This window comes from Staurois parvus, unplaced genomic scaffold (assembly GCF_062004578.1).
Source record: "Staurois parvus isolate SC_StPar_1 unplaced genomic scaffold, SC_StPar_1.0 ptg000029l, whole genome shotgun sequence".
Classification (NCBI taxonomy): Eukaryota; Metazoa; Chordata; class Amphibia; order Anura; family Ranidae; genus Staurois; species Staurois parvus.
The window spans coordinates 1,662,663-1,676,042 of record NW_028317825.1 but is presented as its reverse complement, the minus strand read 5'-3'; the positions used below and the strand labels follow the sequence as shown (position 1 = coordinate 1,676,042).

The following is a 13,380-nucleotide window of genomic DNA, read 5'->3' as shown; positions in this document are numbered from 1 at the left end:
TGCACGTGCCACTCACTTGCTCATATGTCATGTATTTGTCTTTTATATTTACAAAGTAAATAACTAAACAAACAGCAAGCACTGGCCAAAAGTCTTCACAGCAGCTATAACGGACACCACAGTTATTAGAAAGCAGTGTCACCCTTAGGCATAATCTGATTGCCCTTAGGCTCCTAACTTTGGGATATGCAGATGAGTGGGGTAGAAGAAATCTGTAGACACTTCTGGTCCAAGTTTATCAGGGGGTAGAAAATAGGAATCAGACAAGGTTTTCCATCCTGTTTGATTACTATTGACAGGGGCATATCTAGGGAAAAAAAACATTTATGGCAAGCAGAAATTGTGCCAAAAATGTCCAAACAACTGGCACCCATATTTTAGTCCCCCTTTCACATCAAAGACCCATTCACATCAAAGTCTCCCTGGGTCTGGTAAATAAGGGCTACTTGTACCCACCTATTGATGGCCCTGACCATCCCACTCGACGAGTGGCTCAGTGCCCCCTCCAAGTGGCGTCCAGGGCACCTGCCGTATATGCCATACCCTGAATCCACCACTGGCTATTGCCCATGAAACTTTGGCCTGTGGTGTCTGCTACTGCCTCGTAGACATTAGAAAATAACCAGATAAGGGAGTCTATAATCCAATGTTTATGGGCACCTTGACTCATTAGTATGTAGTTTATGTCTACCTGATAGAAATATGTGACCTCAGGAGTAAGAAATTCTAGTTGTAGTGTGACACACAAACTGTGGTTAAGATTTAATATGAGAACAAACATGACGGCGCTTTGAAAGACAGGCTTGTTTAATCTGAAAAAAAAGAAAAAAAGCTGTTTGCAAAAGACTGGGCAAAGTTCTGATCTCAGTGACATTACAGCCAAATCAAATAAGCTAATGGAGTGAAGAGGCGTTGTGAAGGCTTCACGAGGAGGAAAATAAGGCAAAGGCCTAGAAGCACAAATTACTGCCGCAATCAAATACATATTTATAGTAAAGATCAGCTTAGGAATGTATTTGTTCAGTGGCTTGTACCCACTTGGTTCATAATAGATAATGTTACACCTAACAGAAATTATCTTTATTTTCTAAGATCTGCCGTACAAATCCTAAGTAGGCTGTTGGGCCTGGTTATATAATAGAATACATTTTTTGTCCATTTTCTAGATGATCTCAGAATAATGGCCGCATAACTGTCTTCTTGTGTCAAGTCAACAAAGCTTTGTAATTTGATTCTTTAGACAAAGATTTCATATATAACATTACAGTAACTATTACAACTTACAACATTCATAGAAAAAAAAGGGGGGGGGGTAGATTTACTAAAACAGGTGCACTCAAAATCTGGTGCAGCTGTGCATGGTAGCCAATCAGCTTCTAACATCAGGTTGTTCTATTAAGCTTTGGTAACAAAACTGATAAACTGATTGGTTTCTATGCAGAGTCGCATCAGATTTTGCACTCTCCCATTTTAGTAAATAACCCCCAGAGTGTACATTATCAAGCACAGTTCCTTATACTGTGACGATGCAATGCTATTGAGCACTGCTAGTCCTGAGTTCAATCTGTCACTAAAAGCTCTATATCTAATATTAATGTCTGGAACCAATCAGCATGGTTCTTGAGTATGTGATCACCCTGATATACAATCATGGTCATAAGAGGTTTGTTTATAAACAAATGTCTCCCAGCAGCTTTTCTCTCTGCACTTGGCTATACACAGAGAACAGGACAGTGAATTATAAAGAAGCGAATGCAACTTCTATCAAACATACACTGAAAGTTTATTTTCCAGGTGCATGTGTTTTAAATTTTAAATTGATTCACTTGCAGTAAATGTTTGGTGAACGTCACATTCACTGCTTGATAACTACACCCCACAGTGTTAGAAGAAGGCATTACAATGTTTTAAAAAAAAAAAGAAAATTACTGAAAAAAATAAATATGATCAAAACCTTTTTTATGAGAAAAACAAAAATACCAGGGGCCACAAGCAGGAACAAGAGGACCCCATGCAGTCCCCAAAACACCAGTTAAACATCTTATGTGGTAGAATGTACACAGTGGAGAAGTGTGGAATGTATAGCATACAGGAAGGTATATAACACAGAGCTGTGTAAAGTATATAGTGGACAGTACAGAGTGCAGTGATTTGGAATATACAGTATAGTATACAGTGGAGTATATAGTAAGGAGCTTTAAAGTACATAAGGTAAAGTTCAGTGTACAAAGTGTAAGAGTTAGCAGTAGATAGTGTACAGCACAATGTATGCAAGGTATATAATGCACAATAAGCAGATTGGAGCAATGTGAAATGCAAAATGTCCAGTAATGTATACTGAGTGGAGTGGCTGTCCAGTATAAAATATACAGCACTGTAATTCAGTGGAGCGGATAAAACATACAGAACAGTATACACAAAGGAGTGGTGTGACATATCCAATATACAGTATATATAGTGGAGGTGTCAGAGAAGAGCCCATACAGTACAGTCTGCATAATAGAGACACCCTGAGTGACCAAATACTTACTTTCCACCATAATTTGCAAATAAATTCTTTCCAAATCAGCCAATGTGATTGTCTGGATTTTTTTCTCATTTTGTCTCTCATAGTTGAGGTCTACCTATGATGCCAATTACAGGCCTCTCATCTTTTTAAGTGGGAGAACTTGCACAATTGATGGCTAAATAAATACTTTTTTGCCCCACTGTGTGTGTATATATATATATATATATATATATATATATATATATATATGATTAATGGAAAGGGACGGGGGATAGGGCTTAGTGCTAAAATTTTAGAATAATTTTATGTACTCTGATGCAAAATTACAATAATTACAGGAATTTAAAAGACTATTATTAGACTGAATCATTTTTTTTATAAAGACTTTGCACTAGATTGTTTCCCTACCACCATATACATTTCTTTAATCTTTACCTAAACAATGCTTCCCTCTACTCCTATACACTTAGTCCCCATTCACTACAATCATTTCCTTCTGTTTAGAGGTACCTCAAGGATACCTAGGTTATGTAACCTTGAATGTAATTATATTCCAATTGAAGCTTAGATATTTGTTACTATAATGCAATCCTGTAATGCAGTCATATGTAGTAACAAATATGCTTCTCTTTTTACTTTGTGCTGCAGCATGGGTTAAAACACCCTGGCCTAGCAGCATGCTGGAGAGTCAAACCAGAGCAGAGCAGTCTGGCTCTCTAGTGATCACCCCCTGTCCATTGTCCATTGCTATGATAAACAGCGTTGATCAAAGACCATGAGTACTATTAACTGAAGCACAGAACGAGGGGTAGTGGGGGGGGGGGTACAGCAGTCCTACTCTCTAGCATGCTGCTCGCACAGAGTATTTTAACCAATGACCAATGTGCTGTAGCAAAAAAGTCAAATGAATAACAATACAGTCACACTGCATATAAATGATATGGAAGCTTTGGGCGTTTAAGCATACACTGTAGAAGTAATGTATGTATGTTCTGTTTAGGGCCCTCGTTGCAAAACTTTCAGCAGTTGTATGATATGCCCACTAGATGGTGCAGCTGCATTATATATCATCTGCTATACTACTATGGGAGTATTGGAAAGTTACTCACTGCTAGTTTTTCGTAGTTACAGTAGCCAGCATTCAAATGTCAGCTTTTGTTTCTCAAGTAATTTTGTCCTCAAATATACTCGTACTTTTTTCAGCTCTGGAGGGTTCCAAGAGGCCCATTGACACTAGGGGGTTTATGTACTAAAGCTGGAGAGTCCAAAATCAGACTCACTTCTGCATAGAAACCAATCAGCTTCCAGGTTTCATTGCCAAAGCTTCATTGAACAAGCTGAGGTTAGAAGCTGATTGGTTTCTATGCAGAAGGGAGTCTGATTTTGGACTCTCCAGCTTTAGTAAATAAACCCCTAGGTGTGTTGAAACTGTGCGGGACAGCCTTGCCCAGTGCAGTCCCAATGCAAGACAAGACAAAAAGCCTTGTTCCCTATCAGGCCATTCACATCACTGCAGATGCATGCAGTACTTTTTTAGAGCAGGGTGGTGTGATGCAATCCACCGTACTGCACTGTGCTGCAGCCAATAGAACGCATTGCCATTTCAATTACGATCTAACAAAAAAAAAAAAAGAAAAAAAGCATGCGATGTATATGTAGTATTCCTCCCAGTACGCACCAGCCTCCATGTGTCCAGCACCTGCTGGCATCTGCAAGGCACCACAAATAGGAATTCTCTAGGAAAGGGGGGTACTGCACTACCAAAAGCTATCCGTAGACATCTATACTAAGAGTAAATGCACTAATCCATTCTGGAAAAGAGGGAAACTTTGGGCAGCAGCGTCATCAATCAAAGGAGCGGGTAGAGTTATATAAGCAAACTATTCACAAATTAAAGCTGCATTCATTCAGCTAACACTTTAAAGCAGCATTAAACCCAAAAACAAACATTTATTATATTGCAGATTACCAATTCTTAGATGCATTGTCTGTATTAGTTTTCTTTTTTTAGGCTTTCTTTCTTCTGTTTTCCATCTACAAGTCTCCAGCAGAATGTATCAGTTTCCATGGATGAGACAAACCACTTAACATTGGCAAGGATCATTAAAATGATCAGCTTTTATTTATTCATGCAAAACCTTTATCCTAAAAGGAAAAAAAACTGTTTGCCGTAGCTGATTATGACGTATGAGCTGGAGTTTGGCTTCCATTTGTTAGTGTATCTAAATTTGCTAATACATTTAACACTGTAATACCCTAGACTGCTGTACAAGACAATGCAGCACCCCAGGTCTCCAGCGGTCCTCAAACCCCCTGCCCAGTGCTGCAATCAGTAGTGCTGTGCTGACTGGAGAACTGAACACGGGGCATGTTGGACCACTAAAAACCTGAACTGCTGTCAAGCCAAAGCCAATCTATAGAAGGCCAATGAATGAAAAAGTCTATCTTACAGTAAAACAGGCAAAATGGTCTACTGAAATAACTATTTAAAGTGCCTCTGGATTTGTGGAGTAAAAATAATACTGTGAATGTGGAAAATAGGGGAATTAAGCACTTCAGGAGACTAGCATCCCAAGGGATTTGGCAGGTTGGAATTTTTCCATCTCTGAAAGTTAAGCAAGTGCTCCTGGCAGTAAAGGATGTGCATGTTGGGGCATGAAAGGATCATCTAAGAGTCTGATAGCTTGTTTGTAAATGATCTTAGTATGGTCAGAAGAGAAGGTGTAGTGAAGAAATCAGAACAGAGAGACTAATATAGTTTAGTCACCTTGTTTAAAACTGCTCTCTTCCTTAAAGAATAATTCTGGACAGAAATTGTATTTTCCCATGCAGTGGGGCTGTGCCTGCACTGCTTGGGTTAAATGCTCGTTTTTGTCTAGGGGTTTGGAAAGTGGAGATATACTTATGCTAGTGGTCTTGTGGATGGGCTTTTCCTAACGTCATCATGCCCATAGACTGGCTCCAGACTTGAGGATAGCATGAGCAGTCCACAGCTGGACATGGGGGAGCGTGGTTTTCCACGCGGAGGACAGGGTAGGTATAGCTTTACCCAGAGCCCCTGGACAAAACGAGCAGTTAACTCATACAGTGCGGGCACCGCCCCACTGCATGGAAAAATAATTTTAAGTGGAGTTCTGCTTTAAGATTTCCCTTTGTCTTCAGTGCCACAGAACACGTATAAGACACTTAAAGCATGCAATTTGACTTCCTGACACAGATACACAAAGGAATACAGTTTTGTTACTTTTACAGGGATGAAACCTTTACTATCATAAACCATTATTTCCCTTCTTTGTCACATATTGCTTACTATACCTAAAGGTATACTTTACATAATGACTAGCCTGATTTTATTTAGATCATACTCAAGTTTCTTCTAGATAAGAACTATTAGGGTGATGCCTAAATGTCTTTAAAGACTCTGATGCGTGTTCCAGCTGTAAAGTCATTCCTAAAATGCTAGTGGCTATGAGGTAATTGGCTGATTGTAGGCCAAAAAGTTATTTCAACAACACATCACCTCTATATCCTAAACCTTGCAAACTGGGCAATTATATATCTAGTAACAGATTTATAACAGCTAGTAAAGTAAAAAGGCTATGCTTCCCAAAGCCTGTTATTTCAGTGTTCGGTAGATTCTAGTAAATTCATGCAAATTGCTATATCTCACAGAAAATCCAGTGGGGGAATTTTATGAGTACCACGACAGCCAGCATTAGAGATTCCTCCAACCATGCTGTTAGCGTGGATAGGGTAAAAGATTGACTTTCTCTCATTGAGCCATGAATGCCTACCTTACCCCAATGCCGGCGCCTCTTGCAGGCTGTTTGAGAGATTCTGAAGGACGGGGACAGAGGTGGATTACCTGATCAGTGAGCATGCTCTCAGTACACAGAGGTGCACTATGGACTCCTAAGTGGTGAATGTTGGTGTTAAGGCCCAACTGCACATGTGCGTTAGTCTATCAGGAAGTGGTTAGGACCACAATATGCTTTCATAATACTTTATCTCTGCACAAAATGTTATCTCAATGTCCTGTAGTTCCTTCATGAAGTGCTGACTTCTCCATTTTTGGAACTTTGGCATGCTTTCACACTATTAGCTTCTAATAGAGGTGCACCATCAGGTAGTGGGAGGACAAATGGGAGGGTCGGTATGATCTGGTGTGTAGGTGTGAAACGCTACCCGGCCACCACCTTTTTGTGTTTATAGGGTTCATGGGTCCTTGTCCTGTGTATGCTTCTTGGCTAACGCAGATGTAACACGGTCTCTCGCTTCTTGTATATGTGGTGACTATGTGTTTTGACTTTTGAACTGTCATGCTGATCCTTCTAAATAAAGATAGTGGGAGGACAGGGGTCATGCCAGGGTCCTGGAGTTGGAGAAGTCAAATCTGCTGATGGGTATTTAGGGACTTCTGGGCCAAAAAGAAAAAGAGGCGGGGCAGAATCAGAGCTGCTAGCAAACACCCTATTGCTGGATAGGGATCAGTAAAACTGAAATTTATAACTACACTGAAAATGTCAGCAACAACTGGCAGATTTGGGCACAGCTTCAGCATTTTGGTGAAAAGCATATGAGTCTCTGATTCAGTGAAGGCTAAAGAGCAGTGGTGCATCCAAGGAGTGTAGGGTAAAGCATATGAAGCAGCTATTAATTTGTGCTCTGTTTCTTCAGCCAGCTCCTGGCTGTAACGTGAAAGTGGTCTGGTACTGCCAATCACTTTCACAGTGCAGGCAGCGTGGCCTGCAAAATGCAGATAGCCAAAAATGTAGATTTTACATGTGTGCCAAAAAAATTTAAAATTGCTCCAGTGCTGAAATAGATAAACATCCTGGACCTGTTCTTGTATCAAAAAGGGATTCTTACTAGCCTCATTAGTTTACTTTTTATTACAGGAAGAAAAAAAACAAACAGTTATAAAAGTAAGATTAAACAAAACACTAAATTAAATAAACAAAACTATCCTAAATACACCCCAAATCATACCCTTCTAAATAAAATAAAAAACAAAGAAAAGAAAGACAAATTTCAACTAAGAATGTCACCGAGCAAAATTGAGAGCCACTACCTCTCCAGAATTTCACAGACTGTCCCTGTGTGGAAAGTTTTAGGACAATTAAAACAATGTTATCCATTAAACAGTGTGTAATACAGTATAAGTGCCACCAAGAAAAAGGAAAACAAAATATTCCAGTGAAATATTTATGTGCTGAAGTGGAGATGGAGCCTCAGTCATAAAATGACTATATCTGAGCTGTAGTGGCGTCCCTAGGGGGGTGCAGGGGTGCAAGCCCCACCGGATGACACCAGGGGGTGCAGGAGCAGGATGCCAGCAGAGCTTCTGGGCTCTGTGAAGGTCCTGTCCAGTTATTGGGGTGATCCCGGATTCCCAGCACAGTGACAACTGCCCCCAGTGTAGCGGTAAAATGAGTATCCCGGACCCATGAAGATATGTATCCCCTGAAACAACTGCGCATGTGCTGGTTTCAGGCCGAAGAAACCGATCGCCCATTGAACCTATACGGGGCTAACTGATCTTGCAACTCATAGTGATTTGTGGGATCAGCTTCAGTGGTTTGCAGCCTGTAAGGGGTTAACTGTGGCAGCTCTGCGCTAAAGTCGAAGATCAGCTGCTTCGGCCTGAAACTGGCACATGCGCAGTTGCTTCAGGGGATACATATCTTCACGGGTCGGGATACTCATTGTGCTGCTACACCGGCACCGAGTGACACCAAACCTAGGGACGCCTCTGCTGAACTGTCCAGTTAATAATTGCAAAACTGCTTTTGTTATGCCACACAAAAACCAAATGTTTAATATTATAACTGAATAATCAGCTCTTCAAATGTCTTCTTTATTTGTGGAAATAAAATAAAGACAAAGGTGTCTGGCAAATAGAATGGCAATGATTTGCAAGTGTACGATCTATTTAGACATGACGTTTACTAATATCTAAGGACAAAACTTTTTTTTTTTTTTTTTTTGGTTTAGATTTGATTTTAGATTTGGATAGAGTGGTGAAGGGTCAGAACCACTGGCAAGCTTATATTGTTGTCTGTGTCCCTGTTAAGGAGATTTTTCCTCTATATGTCATGATAACCAATGTCACCAGGAATGAAAATGAGGATGAATCTAACATTTTGATCTGCCAGCAGAGCAGGAATAGAGAGAATGTCTTCCTATTATTTAATATAAACCTTATCTCCATCTAGTGGCCATAATACAGTATTTTCCTGATTCATGTTCTTATGAATATAGAACATTCAACCTGAAAAGACAATAGCTTAGTAAAAGTATATTTGGCCAGCAGTCACACATAAGGAATGTACATGCAAGTACACAGGATGAATAGCTCTGCCAATTTTTTTTCATAAATATGTCCCTAATGTTCTAAGTTCTAATGTAAGCAAATGTAAGGCAATTTTTTTTCTTTGCTTTGAATACTGTGGGGATACAATGAACTACTGTCAGATTTATGTTGCTGCATTGGTATCAATATTTGGTTATTTCTGTCTATAGTTTGTTATTTTACTGTTTCTACATGTAGTCAGCAATAACTGCTGATTTCACAGATTGATTTCACAGACTGGGCTGCACTGTTCTTCTCTCTCTCTTGTGCAAATTAATTAATATGGCTAAATTAATAAATAAATTATTATGACTAGACCAGGGGTCACCAGGCTATAGCTAAAGGGTGACATCCTGCCCACTACAAGATTTTTTCTTGCCTTAAAGGGTTAGTGGCATATCTTCAATGTGCACAGATTGTGGTGTGGCTACAGGTCAGCAGAGGCTATGCTCAACACACACTCACAGTCTTCAGCACAGGAATATATGTAAAATATACAATGTAGCCTATGTACTGAAAAGATTGGAGACCCCAGGCTTGAACTAAGGTTGGCCATACATTATTAACTTTTTTTTTCATTCAACCAGCAGGCTGAATGAAAAAAAAATTGCCAATCCCCCCATCCACACACTGGATGGGAGAATCGCTCCACTGAATCATTGTGTTCTGATGGTGGGGTGACTTCCCCACCATCAGAATACAATGATCGGTGCTGCAGGCTATAGCCGGTGGCACTGATTTTTCAGAATACCCCAACAGGTTGATTGTATACCAGACGATTGATAGAATGACTTGTGTACAACCAGCCTGCCCATACATGGATCAAAATTTGGCTGGTCCCTGGTGGACTGGCCGAATTTTGTTCCATATATGGCTAGCTTTACTAAAAACAGCAGGCTTTCTACATGGCTTTCATATGTTTAATGGTGCAACAAAGAGAACCTCTTCAATTATAAAACCTAACTCTGTGTGTGACCTTCTTATTTACAGAAAGCCAAAGAACGTGGGGCAATAGTTGTAAAAGAGCCATGGATTGAAGAAGATCAAGGTGGCAAAGTGAAATATGCTGTTTTACAAACTGTACGTTTTGACTCTCATTGAAGGGTTAATTGAATTATCATTTCTCTTCTGACACTAGAGATTATTGAAAGCTGCTATTTGTTTCCCTTATCCCCGCAGGCCTTGTTTTGTCCAGTGATTAAACTCTTTCTCTTTGATCTTTTGGCTTCTTTCTGATGAGCTAGTTTTCCCTTCTGACAGTCACTGGGAGGGGGGACTTCATTTCACTTCCTAGGCTATGTGCCTGCGGCAAATTCTTTCTAGGAGAACTAATAGACATTGTAGAATGCACAACATGCTACTATTTCACTATTTTTTTCTTTTGCAGTATGGAGATACTACACATACCCTTGTTGAGTACCTGGGGCCATATCAAGGTCTATTCCTCCCGGGTTTTAAAGAGCCACTGTTTAGAGATCCGGTGCTTTCTTCTCTGTAAGTTCATAGTGATAATAGGCACACCTATTTTTAAAAACAATATTAAAATAGCTTTTGTTAAAATAGACTGATCTTGCACTGTACTTTAAAGTCCAACTCCAGGAAACCTATAAACCCCTAGCAGTGGGGCTGTGCCTGGACTGTAGATTTACCAGCTTGTTTATGTCTAGGGGATGGGAAAGCAGGTTTACTTTCCAGATACTTCCAATCCCCCAGCAGATGGTACTCCATGCTCCAGCAGTGGATTATCGTTTCTCAGCATCCTCACATCCAGTGCAGGGTTATGGTTCCTGCATCGATCTTGATGATGTCAGAGGACCTTAGATACTGGAGTATAGGAGAGAAGAGGCTGTGGAGAACTGTCTAATAGGTAAGTAAAAGTGCTTTACCAAGTCCCCTAGACATAAACAGGCAGTTAATCCTGGCAGTGGGACTGCAAGGGGATTTTTTTCGGTTTTCTGAAGTTCAGATTTAAACCTGAAATGCAATGCATCTTTATACAGTATATATAGGTCTATTTTTTGGTTTCTTACAGCACGCAAATATATATGACACAGACAGGGAGAAAAAATGGACAATGGTTCTAACCCCTCACCTCTGTATCCAAAATAATGAAAAAAAAATTTGCCTATAGTTACACTTAATTCTGATGTTCCTGCCCTTTGCTTTGTGAAATCATCCGATAGTGAATTAGCCTGGGCCATTACTGTGTATTTTTTCACAATGAAGTTTTATTGAGAGCAAATGTTATAACATAACCATATTAACATATATATAAAATGTGTACATGAGAGGTGTACATAATTACAAATGGGAGGACAAGGTAACAGTAATATACATTGTGTATTTTTTATATACGTAAAACAAAAATGGTTAAATACAACAACAATTCACTGCTCTGCCCCTTTCCTCCCACAGGCCACCAGGTTGTCTTAGATTTGTTGATCACATTGTTGGAAATCAAGCTAATGATGATATGCTCTCCGTGGTGGACTGGTAAGCAAATATTAGGATAACTAAATACCAAACTAATGGTTTGGAATAACATAGAGAGAGGCATTAAATAACCTGTCCAATTAATATGTGCTTGCTACTTTTATGACATTTTTTTAATAGGTTCAAGATGGCAAATAGCATGCATAAAGTATGCTGCAGAATAACACAACTACAAAACAAATGATGAAAGCTGCACATACATGGACTCTTCACAGTCTCTAAAAGACTTAATAATAACAGAGAGTGTTAAAAAACGCAAAACACACCACAAAACGCACTGGAAAAACGCATCAACCTCAACTTGCATGAATATGAACCTAGCCTAAGACTTTTACTCAGATGTGCTTTTAATTAAAGACTTGAAGAAGATATTTCAGTAGATTCACAGAAGACATTAATTCTTCAAATGTATACTGATGATATTTCTTTGGATTGATAGTGGTATAATTTGCCAATTAGGCCAAACTTGCTGAGGCTATTGTGTCCTGAGTTCCTACAATTTTCCACCTGCCTCCTTTGATTTTTCAATCAAAAGATGTCGGGCAAAGTGGTGTCGACAGGGCTAACCGCTGACCATATTTGTGTTATTCTGCAGCATATGCATGCTATTTGCCATCTTAAACCTATTAGAAAAATTTCAAAGGTTTGCAAACAGCAGCCCCAATCCTCCTATTCTGGGGTCCCCCGCCAAGTGCCCACATAGGAAACCACTTCCTATAGGGTCACTCGTAAATGCTCGATCCCGAGTCGGGCTGTTTGCGTCTAATCAAACACACAGCAGTATCTTGGCCCCGCCCTCTGAACTCTTCTTACAGGCTTTGACTGACAGCATCAGAAGTCAATGGCTTCTGCTGCTCTAAGCCAATCCTTTGAGAGCAGGGAGAGGAGACAAGAACTACTGCAAACATGCGCAGCACTGGAATGAGATTGAGCTTAGGTGAGTATTTTTTTTTAGGGGGGGAGCTACCATTAAAAGGGGTTTTTTTCAACTTAATGTGATAATTTTTTTTTTGTTTAAAAATAACAGACATGTCATACAAGCCTGTTCTGTGTAGTGGTTTTGCACAGAGCAGCCCTAATCCTTCTCTTCTGGCCCCTCCCTCCTGCATAGTGCCCCTATAGCAAGCTGTTCCCGAGCCATTGCTCTGTGTCCATTCACACACGGAATGCCCGGCTCTGCAACCCCCCCTCCCCTGTGCTCACTTCTCATTGGCTCACTGGCTGTGATTGACAGTAGCTGGAGCCAATGGCTACCGCTGCTGTATCAGCCAATGAGAAGAAAGAGACCTGGTGGCGTTCTCGTACACATCACTGGATCGAGATAGGGCTCAGGCAAGTTTAAGGGGGACTGTAGCAGGAAGAAACAGCACAAGGAACCAATCAGTTCATTTTCTAACAAGAAACAGGAGGTAGGAGTAGATGACAGAGTGATAGAGAGATCAGCTTATCACTGTTCTGCTTCTTTGTTCACTGTCCAGTCACAGGCCAGGGGCAGAGCCAGAATAACCAGAGCTCAGGGGAAGTGGGTTGAATTATGATGGCAGGGAACTGCAGGGAAAATCTCTGGACTGAAGTAGAACATGACAGCAAACCTCCCAGCAAGTGTTAGGGCAAGCAATAACCCAGAGCACATTCAAGCAAACCCCAACTGCCAAAATGGAGTTTTCCTTCATACAATCCCTCTCCTGTACCTTGCACACATCATAGTAAGCAGCTCACAGTGTTGGCCTGTTGTGAACTACAATCTCGAATCCAGTATTACTGTGTTCAGCCATCCACTGCATCACTGACCACTATGGATGTGCTTAGATGTGTTTGGATCCTCTCTAAAGAACATTCGAACTGGAGAGAAAATTTCCCATTAACATTCGATTTTGCCCCAATTTCCAAAGATTCAATGTATGCACAGTTTCACGACGAATAGCTGCAAATGTGTTGAAAACACATCCACTTGGTATCAGAAAACGCAGCCACAGTTAATTTAAGTTCCACTCCCCTCTGTTAATGCCATCAAGTAGTCCCAGCC

The 13,380-nt window shown here is 40.3% G+C and overlaps 1 protein-coding gene across 1 annotated transcript in view; it reads left to right on the top strand.

The window, feature by feature from the left end:
* Window positions 1-13,380, top strand: part of LOC149471050 (4-hydroxyphenylpyruvate dioxygenase) — a 56,208-nt gene that overhangs the window by 28,173 nt on the left and 14,655 nt on the right. The window contains exons 7-9 of the mRNA XM_089658022.1: window positions 9,852-9,941; window positions 10,249-10,355; window positions 11,277-11,354. Of these exons, the coding sequence (XP_089514148.1) occupies window positions 9,852-9,941; window positions 10,249-10,355; window positions 11,277-11,354 (275 nt within the window). The remainder of the gene's footprint in view (window positions 1-9,851; window positions 9,942-10,248; window positions 10,356-11,276; window positions 11,355-13,380) is intronic.